The following is a 13,634-nucleotide window of genomic DNA, read 5'->3' as shown; positions in this document are numbered from 1 at the left end:
AAGGGAAAACACTAAATATACCTTTAAAAATTTTTAAAATATTATAAAAAAAAAAAAAAAAAAAAAAAAAAAAAAAAAAACAATTTGGTAACGGGTGTCAAACACATCATGAATATAACATTTTACTTAGGTAAGTTGGTAAGTAGAACAGAAATTTTCCCAAGAAAGAAGTAGAAGTACATCGAGTTTTATACAACATAAGGCATTTCTAGGTTTCTAAAATTTATAATTTTTCTAACAAAAATATAATTTTATTTATAATTCATATTTTAAAATGAAAACACTTGATTAAATTAAGTACCTGGTGTGGATTTTGTTTTTAAATATTCTAACAGAGTAACAGGGATAGATTAAAAAATAAAATGAAATGACGGGTAATTTCGGAGGACAAATAAAATAAACATTGAATCCGTCTGAGGACACACAAACAAAGAGTTCAATTTGGCCTATGACAATATAGGATAAGTAACATGTAACAATAATTTATTTAAATAATTATTTTAAATTCCTAATCTTGTACTACAAACTCTTATAAGTTATAAGTACTTTGAGCTAGACTTTTGTTCACTATTAAGTACCTCCATTCTTCAACTATTTCTAAAATTTGTTCGCATTATTATTTTTCAACATAACCTACCATGGGCCGCGTTACGTGTCGGTACAGAAATGGCATTGAATATTACCTGCATATTCTTAAAAATATTAAACAATAATAACAATAAACAAAATAGAACTTTGACTAACATATTGTATGTTCACATTTCATAGAATTTAAAATTCTTATCTCAAACGATAAATTAAACCACTAAAAGTGCATCTGCAATAATTTCATAGAATTTAAAATTCTTATCTCAAACGATAAGTTAAACCACTAAAAGTGCATCTGCAATAAAAATAATAACAATAAACAAAATAGAACTTTGACTAACATATTGTATGTTCACATTTCATAGAATTTAAAATTCTTATCTCAAACGATAAGTTAAACCACTAAAAGTGCATCTGCAATAAAGACAATCGACATCTCCTGGAACTCTGGAACCCATATAATGTAGGTAAGATGAAAGTAGTTTGGTGGAATGGAAAAACCATAGTATGGAAGTGTTTGAGGCGATATCGTCGCCGAGTCTTCAATCAAGTACAAGTTCTACAAGATGTTTGAGGAAAATATGAGTAAGGCACTTGAAGAAAATTATTTTATGTACATATTTTAATTGACATTTGGTCTGACATCTCAAGATTCGTCGCCGAGTCTTCAATCAAGTACAAGTTCTACAAGATGTTTGAGGAAAATATGAGTAAGGCACTTGAAGAAAATTATTTTATGTAGATATTTTAATTGACATTTGGTCTGACATCTCAAGACCGAATGTCAAATAAAATAATATTACACCGCCAGTCACGTGATTAAATGATGATGCAGTGCATTGTTTGTGTCTGTTGTCAACCAATAATGCATTCACTTAATCTGTGATTTTAATAGTCATTAGTTGAATACTTAGTAGATAGGGCTGTAATATCCACCACAAGAGTTTTTGGTTATGTTCAATTTTTCAGATTTAAATCATAAACATTCAACTTGGCAATTACAAGAAATTGATCCACCATGTTGGACAAAGGAGACAAGAAGAAAATAAAAGTGAAAACACTCAATAACATCTTAACATGTAAAATATGCAAAGGATATTTGATTGATGCAACCACTGTCACAGAATGCTTGCACACATGTAAGTTACCATTTTCCTCTGCTTGTTTTGAATAATTTTGTATGAAATAATATGAATCAGCTGTATTTATTTGAAATACTTGCAATGGACCTGAGGGAAGTTGGTACAACACATGATGCAACCACTGTCACAGAATGCTTGCACACATGTAAGTTACCATTTTCCTCTGCTTGTTTTGAATAATTTTGTATGAAATAATATTAATCAGCTGTATTTATTTGAAATACTTACTTGCAATGGACCTGAGGGAAGTTGGTACAACACCAAGAGTTTGTAGGTACCTAGTCAACTACCTTCAAACCACCCTTCATTTGCTTCATACAAAAATAAATTTATTTCATGCAATTTGCAGTATAGTCATTAATATTATTAATAGCTTTTCCGTATTTATTACTCAAAGTGTCCTTGTTCAAATGTTACTTCCAATAGGTGGGCACTAATATTGGTAAAACAATACAATCAGCCACTCCGTTACTAACTCCGGTAAATTGTGAATTTAAATGAGTAGTAAATAAGAACCAAAATTAATTTATATATATATATAAAAAAACGGATGAGCTACATAAATTTTAGTTGGTTAAGTTGGCGGTATGGAGGGAATGCAGCGAATGTGACGGGTGATTGTAATGTAGAACTAGATGATTTTATTCTATAGATATTATTATAGTAAATCTCATCTATCTAAGATATCTACGATACGATTCTATCTAGGAACTTCAAGTTGCTTTTAGAACTTAGATTGGTAGTTGTTTTTGACAACAGTAGCAAGATTTTACGCTTTCGGCAGCCTCTGTGAGATTTTATGAAAGACTCAAGTTTACTCATGACGTAATGACCACAGAATTTACTATCTAAGATATCTACGATACGATTCTATCTAGGAACTTCAAGTTGCTTTTAGAACTTAGATTGGTAGTTGTTTTTGACAACAGTAGCACGATTTTACGCTTTAGGCAGCCTCTGTGAGATTTCATGAAAGACTCAAGTTTACTCATGACGTCATGACCACAGAATTTACCAAAAGCCAGCTGTTCCAAGAACAAACCTGATCTGTAAAGGATAAAATCTGCCCCTGGTGGGAATTGGACCCAAAACCTAGCTCTAATATGCCAGATGTGCTACCTTTGAATAAGTGGCTTGAATTGAAAATAAACTTATAAATGCAATACCTCAAATAGACTATTGGCTTGTTATTTACACCATAGTACCTTTGAATGAAGGATAAAGGCTGTGTGTTGAATACTTAGTAGATAGGGCTGTAATATCCACCACAAGAGTTTTTGGTTATGTTCAATTTTTCAGATTTAAATCATAAACATTCAGCTTGGCAATTATAAGACATTGATCCAACATGTTGGACAAAGGAGACAAGAAGAAAATAAAAGTGAAAACTCTGAATAACATCTTGACATGTAAAATATGCAAAGGATATTTGATTGATGCAACCACTGTCACAGAATGCTTGCACACATGTAAGTTTCAGCAAGGATGTAGGAAACACACGCATGAAATGAAACACTTATGAAATGAAAACAATAAATTTCTCATAAAATAAATTAGGAGCCAGTAATAATACCCTCATTAAGACCAAATGGTATTACATAACACAATAACTACAATTAAACTCCAGATTCGCTAGGTTAGGTTTTGAAATCAAAAACAAAACACAGTTAAAGTTCTTACAAGGTAAAACTCTGGGCAAGTCTTGAGATTCTTTTAAATGAGGAAACACTAAAACATATTGAAAATTCTATTAGTTTCATTAATGATTCAATTTCCACAAAAGAATGCAAGAGGTCTAGGTTCTAGAATATTGCATGTTAGTTAAGTACTGCATGATTGAATTATTAGTTTGATTACCCACTGATGTCTACATAAATAAATTGATATGTATAACTAATTGTAAGAAAAACACTTCACTACCACTAATGTGAATTCCAGAATGTGTAAATTGCATCAGATCAAAATATTCTTAACAGTCCAATATTCCCATTTTGATGAGTCTCCTTTGCTGGTGTAGGTAGATCATTAAAAGTACACATTTAATTCACATTAAGATAAGAAAACAAAACGGTTTAAGATTTGTTACAAGATAAAAAAAATGCCTTCAGTCTTATCAGAAGCCAACAGCTTCTCTTATCTCTTATCAGTAACACAACATTACAACATACACTCATATACTTGTAAATTTTTAATTTTTTTCTTATCAAAATCAAAAATCAACATCAACTAATCATTTGATCAGCGAAATCAGCATCAGCGTTGAGGGGAAAAAACCTCTGAGGCTCGATGTCTACGATCGGAGGTTTTGAACTTTCAAATTTCAAAGTGAAGTTGGATAGATTTTTTTTTTAAACGTGGATGAGAGAGTGGACATGATTTTTTAACTTGGTAATTTTTTTAAAACCTATTCATTGGGTTTTAAACAGATTTTATACCTAGGTACTTGAAAATTTGAAAACGATTAATTTTTGGACAAAATCCCTCTCTAAGAAAACCTCTTTGAAAACTCAAGACATCTGACAACGTCGCAATGATAGGTGACACTAGCGCTGGGTTGAGGGGTGAGTGTTTTTAGTACCATCGACTTGTTTAACTTTTACTTTTTTTTTATTATTATTATTTTTATGAACTTACTACCTATATGAACTTTGAACTTGGAACTTTGGTGAATTTTGGTCACTTCTGGATTTTTAACTCGGCCTTTTGTTTCTTTGGAATTAATTCACCAGAATTTACTCCCAGTCTTATCTTCTTTTCGTCCAAGTAAATTCAAAACCTCAACAAAATAGACCACTCCGGCTTGTCAAAGGTAAGACCATCAAGTTTCTTTTATCTACTTAGTTGTCATTAGGTATAATGAGATTATTGGTCTTTCAGCCTTTGATTAGATCTAGTGTGTGTTTAAAACAAAAAATGCACTTTACAAAAGCCAGCTGTTCCAAGAACAAACCTGATCTGTAAAGGATAAAATCTGCCCCTGGTGGGAATTGGACCCAAAACCTAGCTCTAATAAGCCAGATGTGCTACCTTTGAATAAGTGGCTCAAATTGAAAATAAACTAATAAATGCAATACCTCAAATAGACTATTGGCTTGTTATTTACACCATAGTACCTTTGAACTGAACATGGTTTTGATTGGTTTAACCACATCAGTGACCAAATTGATTGGTGCAGTGTTCTTTTGTATTTGGTGTATTTCTCACTATGTAACCAATAAGAAAGCTTTCAAGAAAGTTGACAAAATTATGATCGAGCGAAATTATATGTGATTTGAAGTGTCAATATTTTTTAATTGTTCTAATTAACGTACTTGTTCTAATTAACGTGCTAATTACGTTCTAATTAACGTACTTGATTGTAGGAGTACCAAACTGATAAAATTGTGAAAACATCAAACATTTTACTTAATTTTATACGAAGCTTTTTGCGTACCTACCAGCTTATTTTAATCACTCAGTATCAAAAATATCTTAATTTCTTCAATTCGTGGCACTATTATTAGTTACCTACTAGGTAATTCCTCCCTCTCCCCTTTGAAAGACGTTCAAAGTTCGTGACATATTGATTTTATTTATTTACACGCTAAGCAGCAAGGCCATGTGTGACCCTGTAGAAGTAAAAGGTGAAATATTTACTGTATTGTTTTGTACAAAGGGGACTTTCTGGCTGGGGGATTTTAAACAGGGAGTGTATTAGCCTGGATTAAAGATATAGCAAAGGTTGATTGCGAAGGGCATCCGCTCATAAAATTTGTAGCCAAAACCAAATGCCAGCCCGAAGCAATCACCCTAAGTTAGGGCTGATTGAGAGTCTGACGAAAAATGCCGACCCCGTCTGTACACGGGAAAAGGCGAAGAAGAAGAAAATTGTTTTATACAAAGCTTATGGTACCTGAGATCAATGTGATTTCTCAATTTCTTTTAGCCTCAAGATACCATGTACAATTGTATATACAGTGAAATATTAGTTAAAGTCAGATCCTAAAAAAGTGTGTCCACACATAGTCGACCGGTCATCGATTGATGTCAACTGAAGCGTCCATACTGTTTCGGTAGATTCACCTCGTCGATCGACGGCTGGTCGACTATGTTTGGACACACCTTAAGAATGCATCAGTTCTCGACGTATTTAGACCAAATCAGAAGTGAGATCAATCTAGGATTGAGCCACACTTAGTAGAATTAAGTTAATACCCAGTTCAACCCAGAACTGAAGCCAAATCCGACTTCGTAAGACGCGGCCTTAAGCAGCCTAGTTAGCTTGGAGTTGGAGGGCAGCTTGTTTTCTAACTCACTTTATGAGCCCGGGGGCTAAAAGTAATAATAATAGCTCTTACCGTTCTCGAGATATTTTGTTTACAGACAGACAGACACACACACAGACCAATGGCTGAAATACCTCAAAATGTGTTTTGGCACTAAAAACTGACCATCGAAAATTTGACCCGATTACATTACTTTCCTTCCTATATGATAAGGAAAGTAAAAAAGAGACTTCCTTACCAAATCATCCAAAGTGACAGGTCTAACAGTCTACTTTGTGTACCCCATACATTTCTCTGGCCACTGTTTGGATTTTGGTGAGCAGAGGATCATGAATGTCGTATAGGTATCTGTAACATAAGAGTTAAAGGCGATTTTTTTCTCGGCTTTCCTGGGCTTTCAACACACCTTTTCAGGGCTTGTCCATGATAAAGTAGGTAAGTTTAATCAAAGAAGGGTTTTGCTTGGGCGATGACTGTTATAATATTTTATGTATTTGGTACTCACTAGACAGGGTACTCACTTGAATTGCTTATCCTTGAGTTCAGTGGCTTTGATAACAGCATCAGCCAAGTCGGCAGCACCAGCTCCACCCTTGGCCCAATTCTCACACACCACTGCATCATGAGCTCCAGCTTGTTTGGCTGCCTTGCGAATGATTTCCCATTCGGCGGGGGTGTCACTCCTGAAATATACACAATGGAAGATGTACATTTGTGTAAATATTCTGTATGAAAGAGCCGTGTTTTTCCTTATGGAAGATAGTTAAACAATGGCTTTATGGTAGAAATTGAGGAAATGAAATATTGTCTATCCATTTCCCTATTCCCAACACAACACCATAGTTTAAACATGGAACTACCACAAGGAAAACGTGGTCGAATTCCGTGTAAAATTTGCCGGAAAATCCAAATTAAATGAACTGTGAAAAAGTATTTAGAGCAAAGATTGATAAGAGGGAACTGTAACTACTGAGGCCTTATCGTTCCAAAATGGGAAAAAGGGGAAAGGATAGGAGAAAGCCAGCTGTTCCAAGAACGAACTTATCCGATTAGGATGAAGTCAAACTCGGACTGGAATCAAACCCGCGATCTAGCGCTTACAAATCAGGCGCGCTAGCCTCCAAGCTAACTAGGGTTGCTGAGGTACATGTTTTGATTGGAAGGTCGAATCCTGTGTAAAGTGTTGCTACAAAAATCTGAATCTGAAGTAAAAAAAAAAATCTTTAAAAAAAAGGCCAAACAGAAACCGAGAGTTAAAATTAGTGAGTTGCCCTTTGGCACTAAAAACTGACCATCGAAAATTTGACCCGATTACATTACTTTCCTTCCTATAGGATAAGGAAAGTAAAAAAGAGACTTCCTTACCAAATCATCCAAAGTGACAGGTCTGCCTTCCTTGTCCTCGGCGACCATCATTCTGGATAGTCTATTGTAGAGATCCTCCAGGTTCTTGGACAGAGCTAGAGCTGCCATTACTTCACTGGCCACAGAAATGTCAAAGCCAGTCGATCGCTCCATGTTCTTCTCGGTGGGGCTCTGACCTACTGTGATCTTCCGAAGGAAAAAAAAAAAATAACGGGTTTCGTAGTACCTAAAAAAAAAAAAAAAAAAAAAAATCATGAATCTTTGTGGTAAAGCAGCAGAGAGCTTTTTCACAACTTTGTGGGTATAACAGTATTACAATCATTTACTCAATCATCGTATTTATTATCGCTCGTCTCTTCGACTTGTAATGCCACTGGTCGCTTCTCGATTAAAGTAGCTACTCAATTGTCCTCACGAGGCTGAGTGCACCCCGAACTCCAAGCACGGAGCCGAAAAAAACCTCGGCCCCGCCGGGACGGTTCCCGGACCTCCTGCGTGCTAGCCTTGTGTGATACCCATTCGGCCACGGAGGTTGCTCTATTGTGTACCTATAGTCATCCCGTAGTCTGTCTGTGCGACTATAAACAGGGAGAAGAACAGCTAGCCCTAACCAGCCTAGCCAGCTGATGGTTTCAAAGGATTCTCTCTGCTTGAAAAGAACAGATGTTTTTTTAAACCCGCAACCTAGCGCTTACAAGGCAGACACTCTGCATAGTCAGAGCATAAAGATAGGTGGCGACAGAAAAATAAATAGATTTGAGTAGGTATTTTGTTATAAAAAAAAACTTGACATCCGGGGATACGAACCCCAGACCTTCTTACCTCTCCGCCAGCTGATCGTATCGGGATTAATGTTCAACCTTACAAACTTGGTTATCTCTTCGGGGGTCAGAGTGTTGGGATCTGTCCTGTTTATATCCAAACGAAGTAAACGACGCCTCTGTATAATGGAGAACTCCCTCTTGCCTTTCACCTGGGAATGAAAAAAAAAAAGACCGATATAAATATTTTCACCAGCTCCACCCTTGGCCCAATTCTCACACACCACTGCATCATGAGCTCCAGCTTGTTTGGCTGCCTTGCGAATGATTTCCCATTCCGCGGGGGTGTCACTCCTGAAATATACACAATGGAAGATGTACATTTGTGTAAATTTTCTGTATGGAAGAGCCGTGTTTTTCCTTATGGAAGATAGTTGAACAATGGCTTTATGGTAGAAATTGAGGAAATGAAATATTGTCTATCCATTTCCCTATTCCCAACACAACACCATAGTTTAAACAGGATTCACCATAGTTTAAACACAAGGAAAACGTGGTCAAATTCCGTGTAAAATTTGCCGGAAAATCCAAATTAAATAAACTGTGAAAAAGTATTTAGAGCAAAGATTGATAAGAGGGAACTGTAACTACTGAGGCCTTATCGTTCCAAAATGGAAAAAAGGGGAAAGGATAGGAGAAAGCCAGCTGTTCCAAGAACGAACTTATCCGTTTAGGATGAAGTCAAACTCGGACTGGAATCAAACCCGCGATCTAGCGCTTACAAAGCAGGCGCGCTAGCCTCCAAGCTAACTAGGGTGGCTGAGGTACATGTTTTGATTGGAAAGTCGAATCCTGCTACAAAAATCTAAATCTGAAGTAAAAAAAAATCTTTAAAAAAAAGGCCAAACAGAAACCGAGAGTTAAAATTAGTGAGTTTAAACCGATCTAGCGCTTACAAAGCAGGCGCGCTAGCCTCCAAGCTAACTAGGGTGGCTGAGGTACATGTTTTGATTGGAAAGTCGAATCCTGTGTAAAGTGTTGCTACAAAAATCTGAATCTGAAGTAAAAAAAAAGGCCAAACAGGAACCGAGAGTTAATCACTTTGTGGCCCCCGGCCTAAAAGGTCAAAAAGTAGGAGCTTCTACTTACTTGAAGGCATTGATAGCTACCACAACAGGAACGCCAAACTTCAGTCCATTGGAGACATGCTTTTCCAGATTAACACAACCCTTCTGTACCAGATCCAAATTTTCCTGTAAATAGAATAGAATATACCCTGTTATTCTGCCGAAATGAGACTGAAAAGTCCTTTACTCCCGGAGTATAAACAAGGTCTTATGTATTTGGTACAGAATGAATTCAAAATTACAAATAAAAACGTTGCTTAGATAAAAAAAAAAAAAATGCAACATTTAATAATAATAACACGGTTTATTAATCTTTTGTTTGTCAGCTCCTATGGCGTAGTGGTCATTGCGCTCGCCTTGCACGCGGGAGACCCGGATTCGATTCCCGGCCGGATCAGAAAAATTGCAGCATGCAAATGGTTGATTTCGTGACTGGCTGTAGCGGGCCCACTCACAGCCTCGTGAGGAGAATGAGTAGCTATGTATAATATATAAGCATAGCGACCGGTGGATGCTCCAAATATTGGGAGTCTAGCTTACAGTATAGGAGAAAACTGTCCTCCCCTCTAAATACGGGCCTGGTGTTCTGTTGAAGTACTTACCTCAGTATACTCAGGTTTGAGTGGTTGTCCCGACACCACTGAGGGTCCTCCACCATGCATCTTGAGTGCCCTCACTGTGGTTACTAAAACTACAGCGTCTGGTATCTTCCCTGAAGTTCTGCATTTGATGTTGAAGAATTTCTCCATCCCTGAAAAAAAAAAATAATAATAATAATTAGAGTTGACCTCTGATACCTGAACGGAGTAGTTCGTCCGTAGGTATATGTAATAGGTACGTAAAAATTTCGACTTAATTTTTGAAAAATAAATTACCAGGCGACCATCCTAACTAAACCAAAACAGGAACCATTTTCTTGGTCCAAAATTACTAATAATATCAATGAAATAACATTGCATCCAGAGACAAAACCAACAAACCTACTATTTTCAATGACAAAAACTTTTTCAAATTACCTATATCAGACCCGAAGCCCGCCTCTGTCACTACATAGCCCTCAGCACCGACCAGTTTCAACGCTATCAGGTCTGCAACCACTGAACTACACCCGTGAGCTATGTTGGCGAAAGGCCCGGCATGTACCATGACAGGCGTACCCTCTAGGGTTTGCATGAGGTTGGGCTGTACTGCATCCTTGAGCAGAACGGCCATGGCTCCAGTGAGACCCTGTAGAAGTTATTTATTTATTTACACGCTAAGCAGCAAGGCCATGTGTGACCCTGTAGAAGTAAAAGGTGAAATATTTACTGTATTGTTTTGTACAAAGAGGACTTTCTGGCTGGGGGATTTTAAACAGGGAGTGTATTAGCCTGGATTAAAGATTTAGCAAAGGTTGATTGCGAAGGGCATCCGCTCGTACAATTTGTAGCCAAAACCAAATGTCAGCCCGAAGCAATCACCCTAAGTTAGGGCTGATTGAGAGGCTGACGAAAAATGCCGACCCCGTCTGTACACGGGAAAAGGCGAAGAAGAAGAAAATTGTTTTGTACAAAGCTTATGGTACCTGAGATCAATGTGATTTCTCAATTTCTTTTAGCCTTAAGATACCATGTACATGTACAATTGTATATACAGTGAAATATTAGGTAAAGTCAGATCCTAAAAAAGTGTGTCCACACATAGTCGACCGGTCATCGATTGATGTCAACTGAAGCGTCCATACTGTTTCGGTAGATTCACCTCGTCGATCGACGGCTGGTCGACTATGTTTGGATACACCTTAAGAATGCATCAGTTCTCGACGTATTTAGACAAAATCAGAAGTGAGATCAATCTAGGATTGAGCCACACTTAGTAAAATTAATTTAATACCTAGTTCAACCCAGAACTGAAGCCAAATCCGACTTCGTAAGACGCGGCCTTAAGCAGCCTAGTTAGCTTGGAGTTGGAGGGCAGCGTGTCTTCTAACTCACTTTATGACCCCGGGGCTAAAAGTAATAATAACACCGCCCGCAGCACCCCCTGTAGAGAGAAATAAGTTACTGGTGATATTAGGTAAACTCTCTGGCTAATGGACGTTAAACAGAGAGTAGACGAGTGTCTGGCCGTGGGACTACAAACAGGGAGGAGAACAGCTAACAGCTAACCCTAACCAGCCGAGGTAGCTCGCAGTTCTTCAAAAGATTCTCTCTGCTTACCCCCTGTAGAGAGAAATAAGTTACTGGTGATATTCGGTAAACTGTCTGGCTAATGGACGTTAAACAGAGAGTAGACGAGTGTCTGGTCGTGGGACTACAAACAGGGAGGAGAACAAGAACAGCTAACCCTAACCAGCCGAGGTAGCTCGCAGTTCTTCAAAAGGTTCTCTCTGCTTTTAAAGAATAAGCACAAGTTCTCTCGATGGTTGATTGCTGTTAGGGACGGGCAAAGTAATCTTGTATTTCACCAACCCTCCTCGGTACTGCTACACCGCTACAACAACCAGCAAATATTTAATATCCTCCCATGGTTTCTAAATTCTATTTTACCTTTGATCCCAAATGTGGGTCCCTGGGAAGGTTGGCGTACACAGGCGAACGTGTTCTTGTGTTTGTGAGCGGCCAATGCCTGAGCTAATCCTATGGTGGTAGTACTCTTGCCCTCGCCTAATGGAGTGGGGGTGATTCTGTGAACGGAATATAATATAAAAAAAGGAGTAAATATGGGACCAGAATCTAGAAGGAGTAATTTTGGGACCAAAATCTAGAGGAAGTAATTTTGGGATCAGAATCTAGGAGGAAAATTTGCAGTTTGCAAGAGTTGTCTTGTGCAACATTTGGATGAAAAGAATACGTGTCCATCATGTAACATCATCATCCACCAGTCACACCCTCTACAGTACATCAGCTTTGATAGAACAATGCAGGATTTGGTGTACAAGCTTGTACCCAACCTCCAGGCAAATGAAATGAAAAGAGAAAGGGAGTTCTATCGTATACGAGGCTTGCCATGTCCTAAAGATCTACTGTTGGAGGATGAAGAAGAAGAGAATACAGATCAAGTCAATTCTGACTATCATAGGCTAGATGAGCAGGTAAGAATACCTAAATTTTAATGTTTAGGAGTAGGAAGCTAAAAATGTTATACCAAGGTAGGTACCAGAGTCAAGAAAGATGAATAATTCTTTGGAAAAAAGTAACTACAAAACGAGATTGTATACAGTTCTGCAATCTACATATTGAATGGTTTGAAGAAAAAGTCCTTGATACTAGACTCTCTACCGACTCTACCCTGTCACTGTCCTAACACTTTCTACCACTTAAATTTACTTGTACAATTAGAACTCTGTTTATTCCAAGTCCTAACATTTCCAATCCATTACTTTCAGGTTAATGTGTATTTGGAATGCAGTGTTGCCACCACATCCAGTTTGAAAACACTCAAAAAGAGGTTCATACGTCTGTCATCACAAGCTACTATTACTCATCTCAAGAAGTTTGTAGCTTTGAAACTCCTAGATGAGAAGAGCAAATATAAAGAGGTGGGTATTCTAAATGTTCTTGCTGGATCAAATGATATTTGTTATGGATGAAAATTGCAAGTAATCAATAATAATATTAAATAATCAAGTCAAACCATGAACCAGCCTACTTAGCTTGGAAGGTAGCACACTTGTCTTGTAAGTGCTGGTCTCAGGTTTGATTCCCACCTAGGGCACACCTTATCTTAAACAGAGATAAGGTTTGTTCTTGGAAAGGCTGGCTTTATCATGGCATGCCTTAGATTGCTGGGGTAAAGGTACTTTTCAGTTCTATCCCAGCAGGATGAACAAGGTTTATATTCTATTTTATCCAATTTTGGGATGATGAGACTTTTGTTGTTACAATTTCCTTTTATGAAAAGAATAGAATATACCCTGTTTATACTGCTAAAATGAGACTGAAAAGCCCCTTTACTCCCACAGCCTAAACAAGGTCTTATGTATTCGGTACAGAATAGGTGTAAATTTTATAGTTAAAACCTTGCTAATTATTATTTTAAAGGCTGGCTTTTGACTCCTTTGTCTGTACAATGTCTATGTATGGATTGAATTTTGATCAATGATTTGGATTTCAGATTGACATCCTGTGCAATGATGAGCTACTCGGCAAAGATCACACTCTCAAGTTTGTCTACATCACCAGGTGGCGCTTTCGAACTCCCCCTCTGAAACTTCAGTACCGCCCTCGTATTGACATCTTGTGATAATCCTGCCCATGGCAAACCCTTGTATCCTTTTCTTTCCATTGTACAGATATTACCTCGGGCAACCGATCTTACCAGAGAGTTTTCAGTTGATCCAGAGTTTATGAAATACCTGGTCTGTGTAAAAAAAAATGGAAAAAAAAAGAAAATTTCCTCTTAAAA

General features: G+C 37.3%; 2 protein-coding genes across 3 annotated transcripts; one reads left to right on the top strand and one right to left on the bottom strand.

Moving 5' to 3' along the window:
• The first annotated feature begins 1,530 nt into the window (after window positions 1–1,530).
• On the top strand, window positions 1,531–13,615 carry LOC103507869 (polycomb group RING finger protein 3). 2 transcript variants are annotated; one of them, XM_026822627.1, is made up of 4 exons: window positions 1,531–1,727; window positions 12,038–12,321; window positions 12,616–12,768; window positions 13,344–13,615. In XM_026822627.1, exons 1-4 carry the CDS (start codon window positions 1,607–1,609, stop codon window positions 13,470–13,472), a joined length of 687 nt encoding a protein of 228 aa, XP_026678428.1. In that variant the 5' UTR covers window positions 1,531–1,606; the 3' UTR covers window positions 13,473–13,615. The 2 variants fall into 2 exon arrangements, with proteins under 2 accessions (XP_026678428.1, XP_008470606.2); XM_008472384.3 differs by lacking the exon at window positions 1,531–1,727 and adding an exon at window positions 3,017–3,199.
• Window positions 9,252–10,502, bottom strand: LOC113466861 (formate--tetrahydrofolate ligase-like). The gene is made up of 3 exons (XM_026822628.1): window positions 10,265–10,502; window positions 9,851–9,999; window positions 9,252–9,374 (listed from the first exon to the last, which is right to left on the bottom strand). Exons 1-3 carry the CDS (start codon window positions 10,458–10,460, stop codon window positions 9,267–9,269), a joined length of 453 nt encoding a protein of 150 aa, XP_026678429.1. The 5' UTR covers window positions 10,461–10,502; the 3' UTR covers window positions 9,252–9,266.
• Window positions 13,616–13,634: the final 19 nt, after the last annotated feature.

This window comes from Diaphorina citri, unplaced genomic scaffold (genome assembly GCF_000475195.1).
Source record: "Diaphorina citri unplaced genomic scaffold, Diaci psyllid genome assembly version 1.1 scaffold347, whole genome shotgun sequence".
NCBI lineage: Eukaryota > Metazoa > Arthropoda > Insecta > Hemiptera > Psyllidae > Diaphorina > Diaphorina citri.
The sequence above is the reverse complement of the archived record's forward strand: the minus strand, read 5'-3'. Positions and strand labels throughout refer to the sequence as shown.

What these genes read in the sequence shown, in the direction of transcription:
- LOC103507869 (XM_026822627.1), top strand. Translation starts at nt 1,607, where the DNA reads ATGTTGGACAAAGGAGACAAGAAGAAAATAAAAGTGAAAACACTCAAT. An exon ending in CACAGAATGCTTGCACACAT is followed by an intron (nt 1,728 to 12,037) that starts GTAAGTTACCAT and finishes GAAAATTTGCAG; the next exon opens with TTTGCAAGAGTTGTCTTGTG. An exon ending in ATCATAGGCTAGATGAGCAG is followed by an intron (nt 12,322 to 12,615) that starts GTAAGAATACCT and finishes CATTACTTTCAG; the next exon opens with GTTAATGTGTATTTGGAATG.
- LOC113466861 (XM_026822628.1), bottom strand. Translation starts at nt 10,460, where the DNA reads ATGGCCGTTCTGCTCAAGGATGCAGTACAGCCCAACCTCATGCAAACC. An exon ending in GGGCTTCGGGTCTGATATAG is followed by an intron (nt 10,000 to 10,264) that starts GTAATTTGAAAA and finishes TTTTTTTTTCAG; the next exon opens with GGATGGAGAAATTCTTCAAC. An exon ending in TCAAACCTGAGTATACTGAG is followed by an intron (nt 9,375 to 9,850) that starts GTAAGTACTTCA and finishes TTCTATTTACAG; the next exon opens with GAAAATTTGGATCTGGTACA.